The following is a 21,895-nucleotide window of genomic DNA, read 5'->3' on the forward strand; positions in this document are numbered from 1 at the left end:
TTTGTAGAAACAGACATCGCCATCAGGGGCACATTTGGTGGGGATGCAAGAGAGGGCCTTTTCGGTGGCTGCTCCCATGCTCTAGAACTCCCTGCTGAAGGAGGCTATGTTGTCCCTCTCTATTACCCTTCCACCAGCAGGCAAAGACATTTTTATTCAAGCAGGCTTTGGCATATAATCTAGTCTGTTGCTAAATGGGTTTTTTAATTAGTTGGTGCTGTTTATTTCTTTCACTGTTGTGTTCTTAATGTATTTGTTTTGTATCCTATGTTTTAATTATGATTTTGTTAATCTGGAATTTATTGTTAGCCACCTTGAGCACTGGTTATTTGTTTTTTGCCAGAAAGCTAAAAATTAATGAAATAAATCATGGTATTTCAGGCCATTGAAAACTATGCATTAAAAATGAAGGCTTTCTGAGTAATGGCTGTAAATGACCTGAACCAAATAGCTCCCATTCATACATGTAGATAATCATGGGGAGAATGTCTCTACATGGCTTAGGATCAAAGCTATAGCAGATGACCACAACGTCTGAGCATTCCATTTGTTCTACATTTTCTCACATCCACAGGGACTTTCATAAGATGCTCAGCTTGTATTATATGTTCACTTTCCACAGATATTCCAGCATCAGTTTCTCACACAAAGTGAAACTAACCTGTACAAAAGGTCCAATTAATCTAGTAAGGGTAAGCTTTCACAGATATAAAGATCACACACACTTCTCCTGAAGAAAAAAAGGTCAGTGTTTATTTTCTCAGACATCTCCATAAATTAACCTGCCCTGGCATATCCGATTTCTCACAGAATCGTGAGTGCTTAGATCTCTAATGGAATGTATACAATGCCAACTATTCATTTCTATTTATTTTTCATGATCAGTTTAGTCATTCAGTTTCCAGTAAAAGCTGGAAGTGGGATTCCTCATGGTTCTGTTTTATTCAGAGATAAACATCTATGGCATCGAGTAAGTGCAGCTAGTGGGTAGAAGTTTTTTCCACCTTTTCTTTTTTTGCTATATCTGATCACCAAAGTCCAAGCTAAAGCAGAGGAAGTAAGAAAATGAATCATAGTAATGCCTTTGTGAGTTTATTTTACTTTTTTCTGTTTTGCAATAATTGCCCACTATGGAAATCCAAATTCTTCAGACAGCTAACGTTTGAACTGAATGAAAGGGGCCTTTTGCTCTTACTAAGGCCTGGGTACTGCGTCCCCTTTATCAACATAAACTAATTCAGAGCAATGTGCAAATCAGCAAAACTCATGCTTGCTGAGGTTCTCTGAATTTTACCTTGAAGCTCGTTGCAACTCGTGTCTGTATCAGATGGCAAGCTTTGTTTATTTTCTGTTCTCATGAAAATTCATGCACATTTTTGTGTGCATTTTCCCAAAGGTACACATCAATTGTGTGCATTTTTGAAATGCATGCACTTTTCTCCCATTGATAAAGGTGTGTTTGCATCCTTTTCAAAAGGACAAAATTTTCTTGCACATTTTTCAAATGTATGCATGCTGATGAATGTTTTTTTTTTTGGTGTATGAATCACATTGCAAGCTCGGAAATCTATGGGCTTCAACACAGGATTGCGTTCAAATCCGTGTTCAGATCTGGGAGGTGCAAATTGGGTAAATAAATTCTGGTCAAACACTAACTGAAACAAATTTCTCATTCATTCCTTTTGGTTCAATTGGCAGCTGATGCTAAAGGTTATAATGCCATCTTACAGTAGAACCATAGCACCTACTGAACTCAGTAAAACAAGAGAAGGGTGAACTAGATGTGAAAATATATACTTGTGCGCTCGCTCTCTCTCTCTCTCTCTCTCTATATATATATATATATTCCATCTCTTCTGTAGCTCACAGCTCAAATCCATTTATTTTACTTTGTGAAATAAATGGAAACTCAATAATGCTCGAATTACCCAGTTCACTGTGTACTTAAATCTGGAGGTCCAATTAGCCAGCAGCTGGAATTCGCATGTAATTTCAGACAATGATTTCAAGAGTGGAAAGAAACTGTATTTTTTGATGTGGAAAGCTGTATATTTAATTTCACATTTGCACTGCTGACTTGGTGTACGCATTATTGACTATCTAATTAACACTCTGAAAGTCTGCATTTGTTTCTCCCAGAGAAAGGAGGTTTCCATTCATTTAACCACACTTCTCGCGTTTCATCTGATTATTGGATACAGTTCCTCACGCAACTCACTCATTAACCTGATGTCTCTCCGAGTCTCTGTATGATTAAGGAAAAACTAAAAATCTTCAAGCAATAAAATTGACAGTGAAATTGACCCCCAAATGTATTCTCTCCCCCCCAGTTTTCCTAATTAGTCTCCTTCACTAAGTCCCATTACTGCTTGCAATAATAGATCTCCACTCAGCCTGGCTGGTGATTAAGATAACTATGCTCAGCCCCAGATGTTATAAGAGCGATGTAGCTGTCTCCCTCTGGACGAAAGCCCACAGTTTGCAAAAATGCTGAGCCTTAAACTCCATTTGTCCACTAGGTATTTATCCTGCCACTTTCCAACCCACTGTCTTTGCATATTAAAATTATTGTGCAGATTATAAAGGGTGGGGGGAGAAATCCCCTTATTTGCCTCTTCTGTGTAAAACACACATCAGCATTAATATATTACTTGAGATATAGCAAGTTGCTAAGCTGGTAAGTAGCTTGGGTTTGTGAGGTTCAAAAAACAAAAGAAGGCTGAAAGAGGAGCAGGAGTTGGGGGAGGCATAGAACTTGACTAATTTCACAAACCACAAACCATGAATAAAAGAAAACAAAGCTCCCCACCCCACAGTCCTGGAAAAGTTGACTGCACAAGCGAGAATAGCCGATGGGAAAACAGCAGGAATTTAATCACAGGACGTTCAGGCCTCTTACTAAACTTTACAAACAAACCATTGAATAAAAAGACTAGATCCACAGACAGACTGGGCCCAGGATCCCTCTTATCCTTCCCTTCTGCTCAGGCTTTCCCCCAATGCCATTCCCCTCTCCTATGGCTGCTCCCATAGGTCACTGCTCTCCAGTGGGGCTTTCAGAACTTTCCAGAAGGCTCTGCTTTGGTGCTGCCACTGTCCAAGGCTACTTGAGCAATGGTGAGAAACAGGGCCTTCTCAGTGGTGATGCCATCTCTGCAGATGTCCCTAGTGAGAGAGTACCACCCAACCTGACAGAGTGCCTCTCCCGGCATAAACTGACCTGTAAACTATGTTCAGCATCTAACACCCTCCTCCAGGTGCCTCCTCCAAGGGAGGCTCTGTGGGTGGCAACAAGGGAGAGGGCCTTCTTGGTGGTGGCCTCCCAATTCTGGAATGATCTCCCCAACGAGGCCCATCTGGTGCCAACATTTCTATCTTTTTGGTGCCAGGTAAAAACTGGGCTCTTCTCTCAAGCATTTGGCAGCATATAAGGGATTTTTTAAAATCAGGTTCTGGATTGTCTTTGGTTGATAGTTTAAAAATTGTTCTTTAGATATAGGTTGTTTGCATTTGTGCTGTCTGTTTATATGTTTTTATGTAAACGGTTTTACACTTCTTTATAATGTGTTTTAATGGTTTTTAATCACTGTAAACCTTCCAGAGCGCTTCAGCTATGGGGTGGGATAGAAATGTAATGAAGGAATGAAATGAATGGGTAGCTAGCCTTAGGGAGGAGAGCAAAAGCATGTCTGGTTGGGCAAGCTTTAAGTCTGTTATCTGTGGTTGATGAACATGTGGTAGGTGGCTTGTTCTGTAGTCCCTCCACTGCATGTGGCATGCACCTCTATGCACAACTCTGCACACGCTGGACTGGAGGGCACCAGGAAGGAGCTCAGCCTCCTTGTTTTGAAGCCAAAGAAATGGTTTCAGCGAGAGACTGGATTGGGTTTGTTTTTTTTAATCCATTAGATTCAGTTTTAGTCATATTTAGAGTGGATCTATTGAAATATTTCAATGGGTCTACTCTAAGTATGACTAAATCTTGATCCAACCCAATATGTTTACTGTATTAATTGTTCGGGCGCAAGTTTAGACAGGCAAAAGCCCTACAACTCCCAGCATGCCCCAGCCGGCATGGCTGGGAGTTGTAGGACTTTTTTTCTGTCTCAGCATGCATAGGATTGCACCCTTAGTTGCCCCAAGGCTGGCTGGATATAATCCTCAGAATGAATGAATGAATGAATAAACATTTTTTATTCTCCTCACAGTTCCTGGGGAAATTCTTCCATTGTTCTTGTCACACTTTCATCCCTTCTGTCGCAAGCACCCTGGTTTGAAACTTCATAGCTCATTCAGCATAGTCAGTTCATAGTTTATTACTCACTACTGGCGAAATCTCACTTTGGCTCATAAAGATACAGTTGGCTTGTTTCCAGCCCGTTAATCCACATCCATACACTGTGGGTATATGAAGAGGGAGAGTAGGGACATGGCTGCTGAATGGTAAGGTGGCCAAGTTTACAGATGGTCCCAAAGTATCTAAATCAAACTCAAAAGCAGATTGAGAAGAGTTTTACAAAGAAACTTTATGGCAAGAGTGCACAGTCAGCATTCCCCAGAGGCCTGTACTGCGACACCCCCCAATCATGCCCTGACCTCACCACCACCATTGAATTCGCCCCCTGCTTGTACTCTCCACTCCCTTCCCCAGAAAACTTCAAAAAGATCACTTTTTTCCTGCCACTGCTAGCAGCAAGGAAAGAGCAATCTGTATTAGGATCACTGGGAGAGAGGTGGAGAAAAGGCTCCCCCTCCCCTAGAGATCCCCAGACTGCTGGAGTGTGTGCACAGACCTGTGTGCATGTAAATACATGGTGAAAATTGCCCACCCCTGCTTTAAGGAAATTGGTGTAAATATATTCCCTCCCTTTGTTGTCTTCTCAGTGGCAATACTTAGAGGACAGAAGGGGGAGTGAGCCGCAGGGGAAGGCGGGCTAGCTTCTCCCCAATCACTACAATAAAAATACGATATATCATAACTGATGCAGAAGGTGAGAATATGGGAAGTTTAGTCATAAGATGAATAAACTTGGATCTAATGGGCTTAAGTTACAGGAAGGAAGATTCCAGTTGAACATTATGAGAAGCTTCTTGATAGTAAGAGCAGTTCAACAATAGAACCAATTAGCTGGAAGGGTGGTGGTCTTCAAGTAGAGGCTGGACAGCTGTCTCCTGGGGATGCTCTACATTGAGCAGGCAGTTGGACTAGATGCCCCACAAGGCCCTCTCCATCTCTACAAGTCTTATGATTCTAAGAACACCATCACTGCATTGCTGGATTATATCAGGACCCATCTAGTTTCCATAATGTGATTGCCCCTGAGATCTTGATGCAAGTGGACACTGCACATGCAGTGGGATGGTTTTGTTCAGGATAGACCATGTCAGGGAAAGGACATGGGTGCTTCCTGCCAATGCCCAGCTTCAGTCTCCCGTTATATCCTGGAGGCAAATTGATCAGAACAGACCAGTCTTGAGTACCCTGAAAAGGCACCTCCTCCCCTCAGTAGAGCTCAGCTTCTTTCTCCCTGGAGACAAGTTGGCCCCAAAGGACAAAAAGATGGGTTGCCTAAGGCAGGGGTGCAGAACCATTTTTGGGCCAAGGGGCTGAATTCCAATCTTGGAAGGGTCTCAGGGCCCACATACCTAAGGTGAAGGGGTTGGGGGATAGCCAAAGGGGGTGGAGTAAAAGTGGGCATAGCTTATTGAATTTTGTTTAAATTGTTAACCCAGAAGCAAGCCGAAGCAAGACACTGGTAACACATCTTAGTTTTGGACTCTAAAGCAGGGGTGAGAAATGTGTAGTCCACCAGATGTTTTGGCCTACAATTCCCATCAGGCCTAGCCAGCATAGCCAATGGAGAGGATCATGGGAGTTGTAGGCCAAAAATCTGAAGGGCCACAAGTCGCCGAGAAAAGAAGAAAAAAAGTATCCTTCTGTCAGCAGACCACAGTCAACATAGGATGGGCTTTGTTCTTAACGTGAATCCTTCCCAGAGAATGGAAGAGGACACAGCTAGTGACCAAAATATGGGCAAACTGGCAAGCACTTCACACAAGTTCTATGTAACATACTTTTCCTATAGGCAGAGAAAAACTCAGATGTTAGCCCTGTGGCTCTAGGAAAAACAGCATCTGGTATCCTCTCCGTGGCCTTCAGTATGATGATAATGGAATATGCTATACTTATTAAATGATGAAATGATGATCAGAGGATGTTAATATCCCAAAGAAACACTCACCAATGTCATAATGCAGGGTCTTACAAATCCAATACTTACAAATCCAATATCCTGTTTTGGTCTGACAAAGCTAACCAAGTCAGATACCCTGATCTAGTTCTACTCGCATGTAGTTACACGCTTTCTTCTTCAGAGGTCCTTCTCTTCAGAGGTTAAGCGGGTGGCTACCAGATTCAGCAACAAAACAAATTTTTAAAAAGCAAATCACATGCAATAAACTTAAGAACAATGGCCGCCAATGCTCTTTGGACATGCGTTCTATATTTTTTACAAGTACTTTGAAATATTTTATTATATGTTGCTTGCAAATTTTAAAGCTTTTTCACTTCACTTAATTCAGTTTCAAGTGTTAAGGAAAATCTGTAGCAAACCAGTGCCAAGCCTGAAGTAATTTACAATGAGTTATATAATCTTGCTTTCACTGTTGTTTGGCAAAATATTTTCAGAATTATTCTGATTAAAGAACACGTTATGTCTTAAATGACATATGTGAATTATTAAGAGCAGTCATTATGGCTCAGATCCAGAGTTTCTTAGCCATACATAAGCAGTTGACTATGTGCACTGTGGCTTCTCTGGCCTAAATCCAACAGAGTTATGCACGCTTAAGTGCACTGAAATCAACAGACTTAGGTATGCCTAACTCTGGGTAGTAACCAATGTTAGTCCTACGTAGAGTAGACTCATTGAAATGAATGGGACTTTAGTTGTGCATCTCATTCATTTCAATGGGTCTACTCTACATAGGACTAACATTGGATATTACCCTTTGTACTGTAACCTTCCTCAACCTGGTGCCCTCCAGATGTTTTGGACTGCAACTCCCATACTCCCAGCCAGGTTGGGCAAGCCTGCAGTAATGGATTAAATCAGCTGGTTTTAAATCTCCAGCCACAGCTCCTCATTGCTGCAGCAGAATCCTCTGCTGGATCTAGGGATGGGGGAGAAATTTGTTAGGTTTGCAATTTAACATGAACTTAATAAAATTCCCGCCCGGTAGCCTACTAAAACAATACCTAAGGGAATCATCACAACAAAAAGACGGGAGCTGGTCCCCTTTCAATTTGAACACTGCTCCTTGAAGATTCCTTATATATGGAATTTCCTTCCTCAGTGCAGGGATCTAGACCACGAGATCATGACATCCTGGGGTTCCCTCTGTTTTTACTATTCTAAAGAATAACTTTTCTGAGCACCGAGACACAGCTGTTCCATTAGAGAGTGACTTTGGTACCCCACCTGCCACATTTACAAGTAGCCCTTATTTCCATTTCTAGCTGTGCATCTAGTTGAGTGTTTACAAACTGGTGAAAATGTATGACTCAGATCAAAGAGTCCTTTACTAGCTTCCAGCCAAGCAGCATCACTCAAAATAAAAAGGGGTTAGATGGGAAGGGAAGGACTAATCATTTCAATTCCCCACTGAGCCACAGAACTAAAAGGGTAACTTTGCCCTTGATTATTGTGCTTACTCACCAGGTTGTGGGCAAGACATTCTGGAATGGGTGCAGATTCTTTCTGTCATCTCACATCTTCCAGATTTGATTCCTACTGGAGAAACAGTTTGAGGCTGGGTGTGTCCCAGGCCCAAATTAAGCACTGAGTCTTACATTGCCTCTGGAAAATCAAGGACCCTGAGCTCTAGCAAACCTCCAGGGGAAGGGAGTTCAGTAGTGGTGGGACAGCCACCTGCCATTCAGATGCTATGGCTTGGCTACCTAGGGGGACTGCATTTCAAATGTCTCTGAATGGGGAATGTAGATAGAGGTTGAAGGTCAACCATCCTTTTTTTCCATATTCCTCCTTCAGAAATCCCCCCAAGCCTGCTGTTCTTTCACTTTTGGTGTTGTTTATGCTACACAAAAACTGGTACCCACAGCCTGAACACTGGAAATGGAGAACATAAGAATGCAACAGCCCTGCTGGATCAGACCAAGCATCCATCTATTCCAGCATTCTGTTCACACAGTGGTCAACCAGCTGTAGACCAGGAACCTACAAGCAAGATGTGAGTGCATCAGCACCCTCCTGCCCATGTTCCCCAGCAACTAGCATACATGGGCATCCTGCCTCTGATACTGGAAGTAGTGTACAGCCATCAGGACTAGTACCTACTGATAGCCTTGTTGTCCATGAATTTGTCCAATCCCCTTTTAAAGCCATCCAAATTGGTGGCCATCGCTACAATTTGTGGAAGTGAATTCCGTAGTTTAACTGTGCGCTGTGTAAAGAAGTAATTCATTTATCTGTCCTGAATCTCCCACCAGTCAGCTTCATGGAATGACTCCATTGGGATCTACTATTATGAAAGAGAGAGAGAAATGTCTCCCTATCCACTTTCTCCACACCATGCATAATTTTGTAGACCTCTATTGGCATCTGGCCCCATCACTTCCTGGCATATAGAAGGGGAAGAAATGGAAGCAGTGACAGATTTTACTTTCTTGGGCTCCAAGATCACCGCAGACGGTGACTGTAGCCATGAAATTAAAAGACACTTGCTCATGGGGAGGAAAGCTATGGCCAACCTAGACAGCATAGTAAGAAGCAGAGACATCACCTTGCCAACAAAGGTCCGTCTAATCAAAGCTATGGTTTTCCCAGTAGTAATGTATGGCTGTGAGAGCTGGACTATAAGGAAGGCTGAGCGCCGAAGAATTGATGCTTTCGAACTGTGGTGCTGGAGTCCCCTGGACTGCAAGGAGGTCAAATCAGTCAGTCCTAAAGGAAATCAACCCTGAGTGCGCATTGGAAGGACAGATACTGAAGCTGAAGCTCCAATATTTTGGCCACCTAATGCGAAGAGAAAACTCCCTGGAAAAGACCCTGATGCTGGGAAAGACTGAAGGCAAAAGGAGAAGGGGACGGCAGAGGATGAGATGGCTAGATAGCATCACGGATGCAATGAATATGAACTTGAGCACGCTCTGGGAGAGAGCGCAGGACAGGAAGGCCTGGCGTGCTATGGTCCATGGGGTCACGAAGAGTCGGACACGACTGAACGACTGAACAACAACAATTTTGTCTCCCCTTACTCACTGTTTTTCTAAGCTAAATAGTCCCAGATGTTGGAACCTGCCCTCATAGGGGACTTGCTCCATAGGGGAGGGAATGCTATCAGATGCTATGCAGAGCCCCTGTTAGCTTTTGCGTTTCTGCTGGGCAACATGATGTGCAGGGATCACGCACCTTGTGTCACACCAGAATTGCTGGGATTCCGCAACCACGGCTACAGAGGAGGGGTGCAGCCCCAGAGGCTTTCAGCGGGGGTAATGCAGCCCACCAACCCTCCAAAGGGTTGTCCACCTTGCTCTATTTATAAGCTTTATGAAATCATCAGTCCAACCATGGTAGGAAACAGAATGCTAGACTAGAGACCCCTTTGGGTCAATGCATTCTTAATAGTAATCTTCATTTCTTGTATGGTGGCAAAGAAGAGATGATTATTTAACTCAAGTGTCACCTTCTCTGACATTATTAGATATTTCTCATCGCATTCATTCACAACATACCATGTAATCACAAACATGCTTTATGTAGGAGACCGCTAGTTGTAAATCAACAACTTCTTGAATCGTCCAGCAAGTAATAGGGTCCCTCTTGGTTTCTCTCTCTTCCTGCATGCTTTTCAGCATTTCACGGTTTCCATTAGTTCTGGAGTTTACCAAACACTTCCAATGCCACTGAATTACATTTTCTCTTTGTACTGTTGGCCTAGCTCAATTTCATAATCACCAACAGTTTGGCATACACAGCATCCACTGAATATGGAGCAGTTGCTTATACTTTTCCATATCCATGTATCTTAGGAGGCAATAAATGTGAAAACAAGTGAAGGATGTCCAGAAGGGAGGTAAAATGTACAGAAGAAGAATACCGGATAATTTATATTCTGCTTTTTCCAAAGTGCTCAAAGCAGTGCATCACACATATTCTCAGTAATCCTTGCAACAACCCTGTAAGATAGGCCAGCATTAATTAATTCATTTTACAAATTTGGGGAAGGCTGAAACTGACTAAGAGGCTCAGCCTTGCTGCCATTCTCAGTATCACCCTAGCACCTTGACTCCAGAATCTCCATCTTTCTAGGGAAAGGTATACAAAGCAAAACATATGCATAAAGGGCAAGGAAGTAGTAAGCTGAAGTGTACAGTGGCTGTCAATTAATATAGAATGTGGGAGAGATGCCTGACTTCTGGCTGGCAGACTTGGGACCAGTGGAGGCTGGTGGCTCCTATTTCAGTGGGATGGTAAATCCGCTCTAGGTTTCAGTCAGAACCAGTCAGAATTCCTTTAGAGTTCTGACTGGTTCTGACTGAAACGCAGACCGGATTTATTGTCCCACTGAAATACAAGCCACCAGCCTCCACTGCCTGAGATTTCTGGAATGTGCAAATGTCCTCCACCCTGCTCACTTCCAAATGCAATCAAGTCAGCCAACGCACAGACCCTTTACTAGCAATCCAGAGCCCTGGTAAAGGAAAACATCATGCAGGGAGCACTAGGAAATTCTCCAGTAAACACATTAACACTCATTCGCATCTCTCTCTTAGAAACCTACACCCAATATGCACACAACCCCCTCTTGCATTCTGCACTACTGCACTAAACACCTATGGTGGGAAATGCAAACCCTACCTGTATCATCTACATCCCTTCACCACTCTTTTGATCTCAGGGGCGAAAAGCCTTCCCAAACTCAAAGTTTTAAAAGGGAATTCTGTCCAGTAAGCAAAGCAGTTTGTTGTCCACTGAGCTTTTCTTGAGTCTTTTCCTAAGAGGCCGTCCCTTGTTCAGCGCGTGAGAGAGAGACTAATCTTTTCTTATTGTGCCATACACACACACACACACACACACACACACACTCAAATTCTGGTGCCACCTTGTAGGATCCAAGAAGGATCCAAGAATTGTTTTTTTTTAGCTCCATGCCATATGGGACTCAAGGAGACATAAAGGGCTTTGCCTGCCCCCAGTCCTCCATGGTTTGTTTGCTGAGAAGAACCCGCAGCTTATTTCCAACGTATGCAAGGGTGCCTAGCCATGAATACATCATAAGGAACTATCTGCACAAGTCCTCTAGCTCCAGTCTACAAGACGAATCCCCAGATCACAGCAGATCACAGCCAGGGGGCCCCTTCTACACATCACTATCATCGTCATCATGGTCACCGTCATTATTTAGTTAATTATTTACAGTATTTGTATACCACTCCACATCCAAAGACCTCTGAGCAGTGAACAGCAGACAGGATAAAGAATAAAATCACCACATTAGAATAATTTATTTATTTTTTTAAAGTAAGAAACAGAGTTCTGATAAAACCAAGTTTGGTAAACTGCAGACGGTTACTTGATGAAGGCTTCCTGAAATAACAATGTTTTCAGGGGGTGCTGAAAGTAACACAACGTTTGCACCTGCCTGACCAGCAAAGGCAGGGAATTCCATAGGAAGGGGCCACCACACTGAAGGGTCTTTTCCTGGTGGACTCCAATCAGGCCATGGGTCCCTGTGGAACCACCAGGAGCAAGCCCTCTGATGACCTCGGTGACCGGGCAGGTTGATAAGGGAGAAGGCGCTCTCTCAGGAAGCCTGGTCCCAAGTTGTTTAGGGCTTTGTACACTAGTACTAAAACCTTAAACCTGGCCCGGTAGCAAATAGACAGCCAGTGGCCTATTATCATTGTTGTTGTTATTTATACCTTCCCTTGGAATAAGTAGTATCTCCGCGTCAACCTTTGCTCTTCTTCCTAACTCACCCTCTCTCGCCTGTCTCCCTAACTGGAGAACAAATACCCATGGGTCCCCGGGCCAAGCTATTTACATTCTCATCTCTACCCTATTCCCAAATAGGCCCATGGGCATCTATCTTGCTCTTAACACCTCCTAGCCCCTTACTTGGAGGCAGCCTATCCTTCCATTTCCACCCAAACACTCACATGTTATTCTGTTTATCTTGCCTCTCTCGCTCCTTCTCCAGCCTCCTCTACAGACTTAACTAAATAGCTACCAGTCCCACCCGAATGTTGTTCATGTAACTACTTGTTCTATTTTTTATAATCAAACCATATATATTCAGATATTCTATGTTCTCACTGATTTGTCTGTTTGCTCTTTCCTCACCTGAGCCCCCCAATTATTGGTGCAGTGCACTGTGACTATTGGTTAAAGATCCTTGATATTATCAGGCACCTGTGTTACAAATACATATGCAGGTGGGGATGTGCAGGAACAGAGAGGTAGCTGTTTGCCAGTGTCTAATTGATGCTGCTGTAGAAATAGCAGTGAACAATAATCATTATGACATGAGTCGATATTTAATCCCTGGCCAAAATCTAACTCTATAGAACAGAGGACTGAATAGCATTGTGGTAAATTTCTCTCTTTTTCTTGCCTAATTGAAAGATACTGATTGCTACGTCACCCCAGAGTGCAGGAGATGGAAAATCGGCTCAAGTTACAGGAAGCCAGGTTCCGGCTGAACATCAGGTAAAACTTCCTGACTGTTAGAGCAATACAGCAATGGGACCAATTACCTAGGGAGGTAGTGGGCTCTCCCACACTGGAGGCATTCAAGATGAAACTGGCCATCTGTCAGGGATGCTTTGACTTGGATTCCTGCATTGAGCAGGCAGTTGGACTCGATGGTCTTATAGGCCCCTTCCAACCCTACTATTCTATGATTCTATCATTCTAGTCTTCAAGATGGAGGTTCCTGAACCCCCACCCCCCAAAAAGATTAAATTTTATATTGTCTGATTGGATCCAGAGAAACATGTATGGAAGGATACTGGAGGAACATGACTTTTCCACCCTTCCTCCCCTCAGCAGCCCCCCGAGTCCCTCAAAAGCATGGGGATCATGATAAATGGGGTGGATTATGGCAGGGGAAGGAGAATCCCCAACAACCGGATGAAGGCACCTTCCACTCATTGGAGCTCTGCTTGCAGGAGGTGCCTCTGCACAATTTTTGGGATTCTCCCTTCTCCCTTGATCCCACTGCCATAGCTCACCCCATTCAGCAGGGTCCCCCAAGCCTCAGAAGACACTTTTGGGGGTGCTCAGGGGGCTACCAGGGGGAGGAGGACCTGGAAAAGTCATGTTTCACCAGTCCCCTTCTGCGTGCATTTCTCCGGATCCATCCCATTGTGTTTTGCCTAGTCGGCTTACTTAGATCAAAGGGACGAGTGGCAAAGTTTTACTTACGTCCAAAGAATCTTCGTTCACAAGGATGAGAGACATACTCTGAGACACGAGCCGGCAGGAATATCCTGTGGAAATAATTAACACACACAGGATGGTGTCAGTGATGGCTTCACCACTGAGGAAATGCATAAAAGCTATAAAAGGCACAATCCTATGCATGTTTAGATAGAAAACACCAGCACTGGAATGCTGGGATTTGTAGGATTTTTTTCCTGTCTAAACATGCATAGGATTTGCAGCTTAACCCATTCTTCTCCAGAATCAACAAAAACAAGTTCAACGTTAACGTAAGAACACAAGAAGAGCTATGTTGCATCAGACCAAAGACTTATTTAGTCCAGCATCCACAATCCTAAACACCATTACTAGGAGTAAGCACACTGACCAAAGTGTAGCTTACTTCTGAGTAAACATCCCTAGAACTGCACTCCATCAGACATCTTCATCTTCATCATCATCATTAAATGCCTATGCCAATTTTCTAGAAGTACTGAATATGAACAGCGTGCAAAATCAGACAAAGCCTCTACCACAGGGAAAGGGGCCACCATCCCCCAAAGAGCAGCCACTGGCTGACTTAGGATAAAACAGTAGACATTTCCAGACGTGTTATCCAAATACTGCTATTTACTGTAAAATGGCTAAAAGAATCCAAGGATAGAAAGACAAATGATGCAATCCAGGTTGATTACATTCTGTAGGAGTTTTGTCATGACTTTTTGCAGACACTGGTCTCAACCCTGCAGTCCAATTTTAACATCAATCTGGAGCAGCCACCTTCCAGATGTGTTGGATAACAACTCCCATCATCCCCAGCTGGGGAGTTGTTGTAGTCCAACACATTTGGGGGGTGCCAGGTTGGGAAACTCTGCTCTAGAGATAGCTGCTGTGAAGTTTACAGTGGTGGAAGATGATGGTTACAACTGCTCAGAAAAATGAGAAGTTAGTAATGCCATTTTAAAATAATGGCTTCTCAAGGAAAAAACACAGGACTGCACATTTTCTCATTAGCATTTTGAAGGAGGAGCCATCAGGGCTTGGAGAAGGTAAGGGGATGGAGGAGGGGGGGTGAGAGAGAGAGAGAGAAAGAGTGAAAGAGAAAGAGAGAGATCTGGTTTGCATGATCGCTGCAGCCCACCATGGCTAATTTAAGCCATGGTGGGTTGTGATGCATACATGCAGCAATTTTGAATATTCAACCCCCACTGAGGGGTTGCCATGGTTTGTCATGTCGTCTGAACCTGGGCAGGGTTTAACAACCCCCAAATAATCCTACAGCAGACGATGAGAGCGACGGACAGACAGAGGTCACATTTCGATGATCAAACCCTGGCTTAATAAATCAGGATATGCACAAGCTTCATGCACCCACATGCAGCCTCTTTGCTCCTCCCTTCTCGTGAAACAAGCCAGGAAGCCACAGTTAAGCATAGCTTTCTGTTACATCCAAACCGGGAAACTATTGATAACGGCTTCCAAACAAGCCACAATATGAAGTCATGGTTTAAAGTTGGCTTTGAAAAACATCTTCTTTTGGAAGCCATTAATCATAGTTCCTGGTTTGGTCGGTGCTCACGCAAAGACAGGAGAAAGGCGGTTGCGTGAGGGCACACAACAGTCATGCATTGTCTGAACATAGGTTCGGACTTTCTAGCTGGAGTTAGCTGAATGTAGGGCTGCCATCTTGGAGGACTAACCAAGTTGCTCTTGGGAGTGGGGGGATTTGATGCCTTGTAAGAGTGCCTGCCATTTTCCTCCCTTTATGTTCTGCCTATATATTTATAAATAAACAAAAATCACAAAACACTACAAGTCTCTAGTGCTCTCTCATCTAAAGGAAACCAAGCTTTCTAGCATTGCTCAGTGGGAGGACGCACAAAAATATTTTATATAAAGTGAATAGCTTCTTATAAAAGCTGTGCATGTTGCTTTATTAAATACTCCACAAAAGAGGCTTGCTATATAAAAAAGTAATTTAAATTAAATGATGGGGTAGTTTTTATAAACCTTTTGAGTAAAACATTTTTGCAGGAAGGAAGAAAATTAACATGAATCATTTAAACTTACAGGAAATAAAAAACAAACTGCAGAGAAAAATACAGTGACATTCCTTAAGTAACTAAAAAAAGAAGTTCTACATGTTGAACTATTTTTAAATGCTTGGAATTCATAAATAAAGGTCCAGCATGCAGAGCTACACTGTATTTTAAAATTTTGCTGAGAAATAAACAAGGGATCTTGCAGCTTCAATTGTCTTTCCCCAGGCAATGAGTACAGCCCTAAACTGTTACAAATTTGCTATAACTAATTCAAAGGGATTTTCTGGTAGTTTTTGACTGGAACAACAGCTGCAGCAGTGAACAGCAATTTCTAAGCTTCTGCTTGCTGTTTTATTTTACATCTTTCAAATCAAGCAAGACGCCATTTGACAACTGGAGCCAGAGAACGGAGTTCTGAACAACAACAAGAAGTTCTACTGAATTCCTCAGTGGGGAGACCCCAGACCGTACAGTCATGCAAGGAGATTCAGAGCTGGGGATGCTTTCTGATAATATATGAACTCACGCACATGTTGGAAGCGCACTTAAGAGGGACTTCCATGCTTCTAACATGTGCTTGAGGTGAATGGTCATATTGTGACCAGTATTGTGATACTGGATGTCTTAGACTTAAGGGACTTGTGCAGAAAAATCCAAATGTGCACTATGGCAGCTCACCAGAAGAGGGAGCTGCTGGCCTGTTCGCCACTGCATATGGATGGCATGAATGCAGATGGCAGAAGGTCAGGAGGGATGGTCACGTGACACTAGGGGCCAATGAGATTTCACCTCGCCCTATAAAGTTTGGGTCTTTGGTCTGAGTGTTGTCTTCAGAGAAAACATCCCATTGTCAGACTACATGTAACCATCTGCCTGCCCAGCTTCACTTCCCACAGGCTGCCTGCCTGGTGGCAACCACTCTTCTGCTTCGATGGGGCCTCGAGACTACCAGACATGGAGTTCGTAATGAGAACAGACTGTGAGCAGATTCAAATGTTCAGTAAGGCACATGATACAGTTTGCTCAAGGGCTTGTACTACCTCAACATACTCATGGGGATCGCTTGTCTGAAAGCACCCTCACATCTGAAATCCCCTGCATGTGGAAAGTTAGCACTTCAGGGATGAGCTAGATTCCTTCTCCTGATTTTTGTAGTGAGATATTTACTAGGGTTGTGAGTCATCCCCTCCCCTTCGCTTAACCATTCATACTTTACAAAGGCACTGGTGGGGAAAATGTCAGTAATTGTGGAGGGGAGGCAAATGCCACCACACTTTCATGTGGAGAGTTGTTGCTGTTGTTATCATCATCATCATTAACAGCAACAACATTTCTATACCACCCCATAGCCAAAGCTCTCTGGGCAGTTTACAAAGATTAAAACACTGATAATACAGTATACAGAGGTTAAAAGCCATTTACATAAAAAAAAAAACACGAACAGACAATATACACAAAGACAACATATATCTAAAAACAATGTGAAGTACTTGGTTTTGATGAGATTGCCCAAGGATTTTATATTTTTCTTTACTTAAAAACAGGGGTGGGCAACCTGTGGTCCTCCAGGTGTTTTGGCCTACAACTGCCATCAGCCCTAGCCACCATAGCCAATGGTGAGGGATTCTGGGAATTGTAGGCCAAAACAGCTGGAGCACCACATTTGCCTAGCCCTGCTTTAAAACAAGGCTAAGCTGCCACTCCAAGCCAGAATGCTGTATGGGAACAACACTAGGTGATGACTTAATATCAGTCCCAGGGGCATTCCTAGATGGGGTTGGAAGGCAGGAAGTGGCCCGTGTAGTGGCAGCATCTCTCTGCCCCTGTAACCTCCCAGCGTAACTAGTGCACTGGATTGCTCAATAAATCATCTGCCCTCATTCCATTAAGATCAAAGCAGAAGGCCCTCCTAGAGCTGCTCTGTCCTGCCTCTGAAAATACATTTACATTTTTCCCTGCTGTGGTAAGCAAGGAAAGTCCATATGATTTATTGAGGCTTTATTGGAAATCTACCTTCTAAGCAGGAAAAGGCCATTTTACATGTAAATAAAAAGAGAATATTGGCTGCCCAAAACTCCACTGAGCTTAATGCAAGTGAAGTCACAGAATACCAGAGCTTTGGCATTAAAGGCCTGGATTAAATTAAATCAACTCATGGTCAAGCCAGTCAGTGTGTTAACGTGTGCTGTCTTGAAGGTCACAAAGAGTAAAGGTGCAATCCTATGCATATTTAGACAGAAAAAAGTCCTGAACTCCCAACATTCCCCAGCCACAGGCCTTGGCATACTTGAAAGGGGTGACAACCATTAAAACTTGAGAGAAGCAGCCTGCTCTTTAGTAAGAAATGATGCTAGTAAAAAAAAAAAGAAAAGAATAAAGGGAGGTGATATAATGTGGCTGTCATTTCCTTGAATGCCAAGTTAGGCCTTGGTAGTAAAGGTGCTGCCACAGTTGTTGATAATGATTCACTGCCAGTGTCCTAGATCATTAGGAATAAAAGCCATAGGGATTCAATGTTAAGGGCAGCTTTAGATGAACAGCTAAGGTGGTGCCTAGACTGGTGAAGTCACTGCCTGATAATGGTTTGAATGCTCTTGACACACCATTGAAACATAGAAAGATCACAGCTCAACAATACGCCAGGGACCTCTCGGGGCCAAGTACTACTGCAAGTAGCTTTTAAGAAGGGCCGGCCCTAGCATTAGGCATCTGATCTGGGGTGTCTTGAAAGGGCAGCAAATTGTTAATCATTGTATTTTTATTGCAGAGGAGGGGATTTCATTCATTAATTCATTCATTTTTAGTATTTATATACCACCCTATCTGCTAAATGGACAGCAAGTGGTGTACAACAATTAAAAACAATAAAAACAAGAACATTAAAAAAACAGTAAGGGTGCAATCCTATGCATGCTTAGACAGAAAAAAGCATTCCCCAGCCAGCATGGGAGTTGTAGGACTTCTTTCTGTCTAAACATGCGTAGGATTGTGCTGTAAAAGCATTAAAACGGTTTCTAATTCAGGTGCCAAAATAACCTGACTGGCCTTGGATACTATGTACCTTGACTTGCAGGGTGAGGGATTTTATGCTCTGCCTCAGACAGCAAAGTGTCTTGGCTTGGCCCTCCTTTTAAGAATTCTGAAACCTCTAATGCACCAGAACAGACTGGCGAGGCGTGATCAAACAGAATCATTTCCTAGAAACCTGGTTCCTGTTCATTACATGTATTAATAAGGGGGTAAGGGACTTGCTTCCTCCCTCCGACATCTCATCTTTCTTTTTGGAATGATGTTCTCTTTCAGTTGGACAAAAGACTGCTTTATACCTGAAAGGGTTAGGGGAAATACAAAGGAAATGCAACCAGACAATCGAAACATAGTCGTGTTATATGCTTATTAGCTTTGCATGTTTTTGTTCCTTGAACACAGTAAAAATCGATTAAAAAAATTATACCTATATAATTCGCCCTACAGCCAGTAGGGTTTGTGCATGGCAAACCTACTACAATGGTGGGCAGATTTCAGGTTTGCAGGATTGACTTTTTTTCCTTTTTACTAGAGCTCCAATATCCACCAACCGAGGCCAGGTACAAAAGACGTACAACTAGAGTTATAAAATTCTGAGCTGAGGAATTTGTTTTAGAGTATCAGAACTGAATGTGGGTTCTAGAGCTGCCACATAAAAATCCACTCCTGATTACTCCCCAAGCTTTCTCCATTTCAGCAGTATAATTTGGGGTCATTGCAACAGTAAATCCAGATCTATAAAAGTGGATAGGGAGACATTTTTCTCCCTCTCTCCAAATACTAGAACTCGGGATCATCCTATGAAGCTGATTGTTGGGAGATTCACAGCAGATAAAAGGAAGGGCTTCTTCACACAGTGCACAGTTAAACGATGGAATTTGCTACCACAGGATGTAGTGATGGCCACCAATTTGGATGGCTTTAAAAGGGGGTTGGACAAATTCCTGGAGGAAAAGGCTATCAATGCCTACTAGTCTTGATGGCTGTGTGCTACCTCCAGTACCAGAGGCAGTGAGCCTCTGTGCACCAGTTGCTGGGGAACATGGGTGGGAGAGTGCTGTTGCATTCATGTCCTGCTTGTGAGTTCCCAGTTGACAGCTGGTTGACCACTGTGTGACCAGGACAAGATGGACACTTGGTCTGACCCAGCATGGCTGTTATATTCTTATCTACCTTCTGTGCACCCCCGTCTTACTGGAAAAGTTGAAGGGTTGTTACCTATGTTGAGAGCCGTTTCTTGCTTGTCCCCTGTTAGTACCCAAATCTTGATTTCTGCTTTCATTAAGGTGGAAATTGTTTCTGGGACACCAGCTTGAAGGCGGTCCTCAATGGCCGTAGCACCAAGAAGCAGTAAATCCTGGATGTGGCAGGAAGGGAAAAAAAAGAAAGAACTGAGAGGTCTTGTTCTCTTTAGATTAGGGGTGGGAAACCTCAGGCCCGAGGGCCAAATCTGACCCTCCTGACTTCCCTGGGTTCCCCAGAAGGCCGTGGCGCCATCCTACGGTTCCACCCCTTCCCACCAACCACTAATGGTCTGGTGGTTTATTGGCTTTTGCAGTTTTTTCCCCATTTAAAATGGTTGAAATGCATCTCCTAAAGCTTAGTTACTGGCAGTAAAAGCTTTAAGCTTAAATATGCTGGTATTTTGGACCGTTTCCCTCTTCCCTTTGGTCCCACCCACCGCTGGAATGGATGGGGCCAGATGTGGCCCCCGAGAGCGTCTCTGAAATGGAGATCAGCCCTTGAGATGAAACAGGTTCCCACCACTGCTTTAGACCAATGTCACCTTGGTCCATGCTCAAAAACAACACCAATGATGGCGAGCGATGCCTGATCTTTTCTACTACCTTCTGACGAGAGATGCAGAGGGCAGTTAACTTTTGTTGTCCCTCCGGCATGACAATTGGGCATTTCAAAATGCATAAGAGAACCAAGTGCTCTGATCAGACAGAGGGCAGTGATTCGAAAGCAATAAACCGTAATTGTGACTTTGAAAGACAGCCAGCAGAGAAGCACAGGAAGAGGTACACACACTACTTGCTATAGCGACATTCTTAATTGTTTTAATTAATATATTTCTTAAACAAAGATCAGAATGAGGCATTGTCAGGATTCCCTTTACCCCTGCTGGAAACTTCAAAAGCCAAATCAAAACACAGACAAAAAGGCTTCAATCCACGGCTCTTTAATCCACTGACTTTATTGGGTCATACAGATGCAAATGGTCAGTGACTCACAGTCTACAAAAGAAATGCCTTCAGGGAGTTCAAAGGAAAGCTACGAAAGTTGCCCACCGTTTGAAGAAAAGGCGGGCTGCTATCCTAACTTAAGGGGTGGGGGGGATCTCCCTCTCTCTTGTGAAGCTTCTAAGTGTAGCTGTTCCCGCCAGGCCAATTGGGCAGACCGTCTAAGCTCCGCCCCTGCCATCTCTCTCTTGGCTCTGTGCCTGGCGTCTAAGAATTCAGGCTCTCCAAGCTCCACCTCTCCCTGCTTGCTATCTCTCACAGGGGTGTGTGAAGAGAGGCCCTCTCCGTCCAGCTGGGCCTTTGAAGCCTGAGGAGTCTGTGTCTCCTCTGGACAAGCCTGGGAAACTTCCTCCCGCACACCTTACAATTCTTCTTCAGAATCTGAGCTACTGTGCCACTCTCTGTGCTCAGAGGCAACCCTGACAGGCGTCATATCATTAGACTGACTTCCTACTCTCAAAGTATGCATACATTCAGGAATAAAGCAATTAATTGACCTGATCGTGCTCCACATTTGGAATCCAAATAGAATAACCATTCACCCATCTGCCCATTTCTGCATATTCTCCAGACCCACATGTTCTCCAAAATGAGAATAAGGTTGCCTTAGGAATCGCCTCACCCCTTAGGTACCTGCCCGATCTTTGCGATCATCGGAGGAAGCGCTCCTGAGGTCGCCATATGTTCCTGAGGTTTGCCTCAGGAGTGCTTGCAGTACAGTATTCAGTGTCACAGCACCTACCCTCTTGAACAAAGTACCAGTCAACATTAGATGGGCCCCCACAGTTCTGACACTCAGACCAGGGGTGTGCTTAAAGTAGATCTCCAGATGTTTGGGATTTTAATTCCCAGCATTCCTGAGCATTGGCCATGGTGGCGAGGTCTTCTGGGCATTGAAGTCCAAAACATCTGAAGATCTACCTTCTGTTCACCCCTGGTTTAAACATATCCTCAAGACCCATCTTTTCACCATTGTTTCTCTTGAAGTGTGACTCAGCCAGCCACAGTCTGTAATGCACAGCAGAGTGTGAAGTTTTATCAGTGATTAGTATCTGTATTACTGTATAATTTTATTGTGTAATGTTATTGTTGTTTTAATTAGTGGAACCTGGTGGCTTTAATTTTGGTGGGGTTG

At 43.6% G+C, this 21,895-nt stretch overlaps 1 protein-coding gene across 1 annotated transcript in view; it reads right to left on the reverse strand.

Moving 5' to 3' along the window:
- Positions 1 to 21,895, reverse strand: part of ATP8A2 (ATPase phospholipid transporting 8A2) — a 519,580-nt gene that overhangs the window by 378,601 nt on the left and 119,084 nt on the right. The window contains exons 24-25 of the mRNA XM_084845428.1: positions 19,733 to 19,871; positions 13,449 to 13,513 (exon numbers count right to left, since the gene is read on the reverse strand). Of these exons, the coding sequence (XP_084701554.1) occupies positions 13,449 to 13,513; positions 19,733 to 19,871 (204 nt within the window). The remainder of the gene's footprint in view (positions 1 to 13,448; positions 13,514 to 19,732; positions 19,872 to 21,895) is intronic.

Source organism: Heloderma suspectum, chromosome 3, assembly GCF_057233095.1.
Source record: "Heloderma suspectum isolate Gila_16-S chromosome 3, 16-S_ref, whole genome shotgun sequence".
In the NCBI taxonomy this organism is placed as follows: domain Eukaryota; kingdom Metazoa; phylum Chordata; class Lepidosauria; order Squamata; family Helodermatidae; genus Heloderma; species Heloderma suspectum.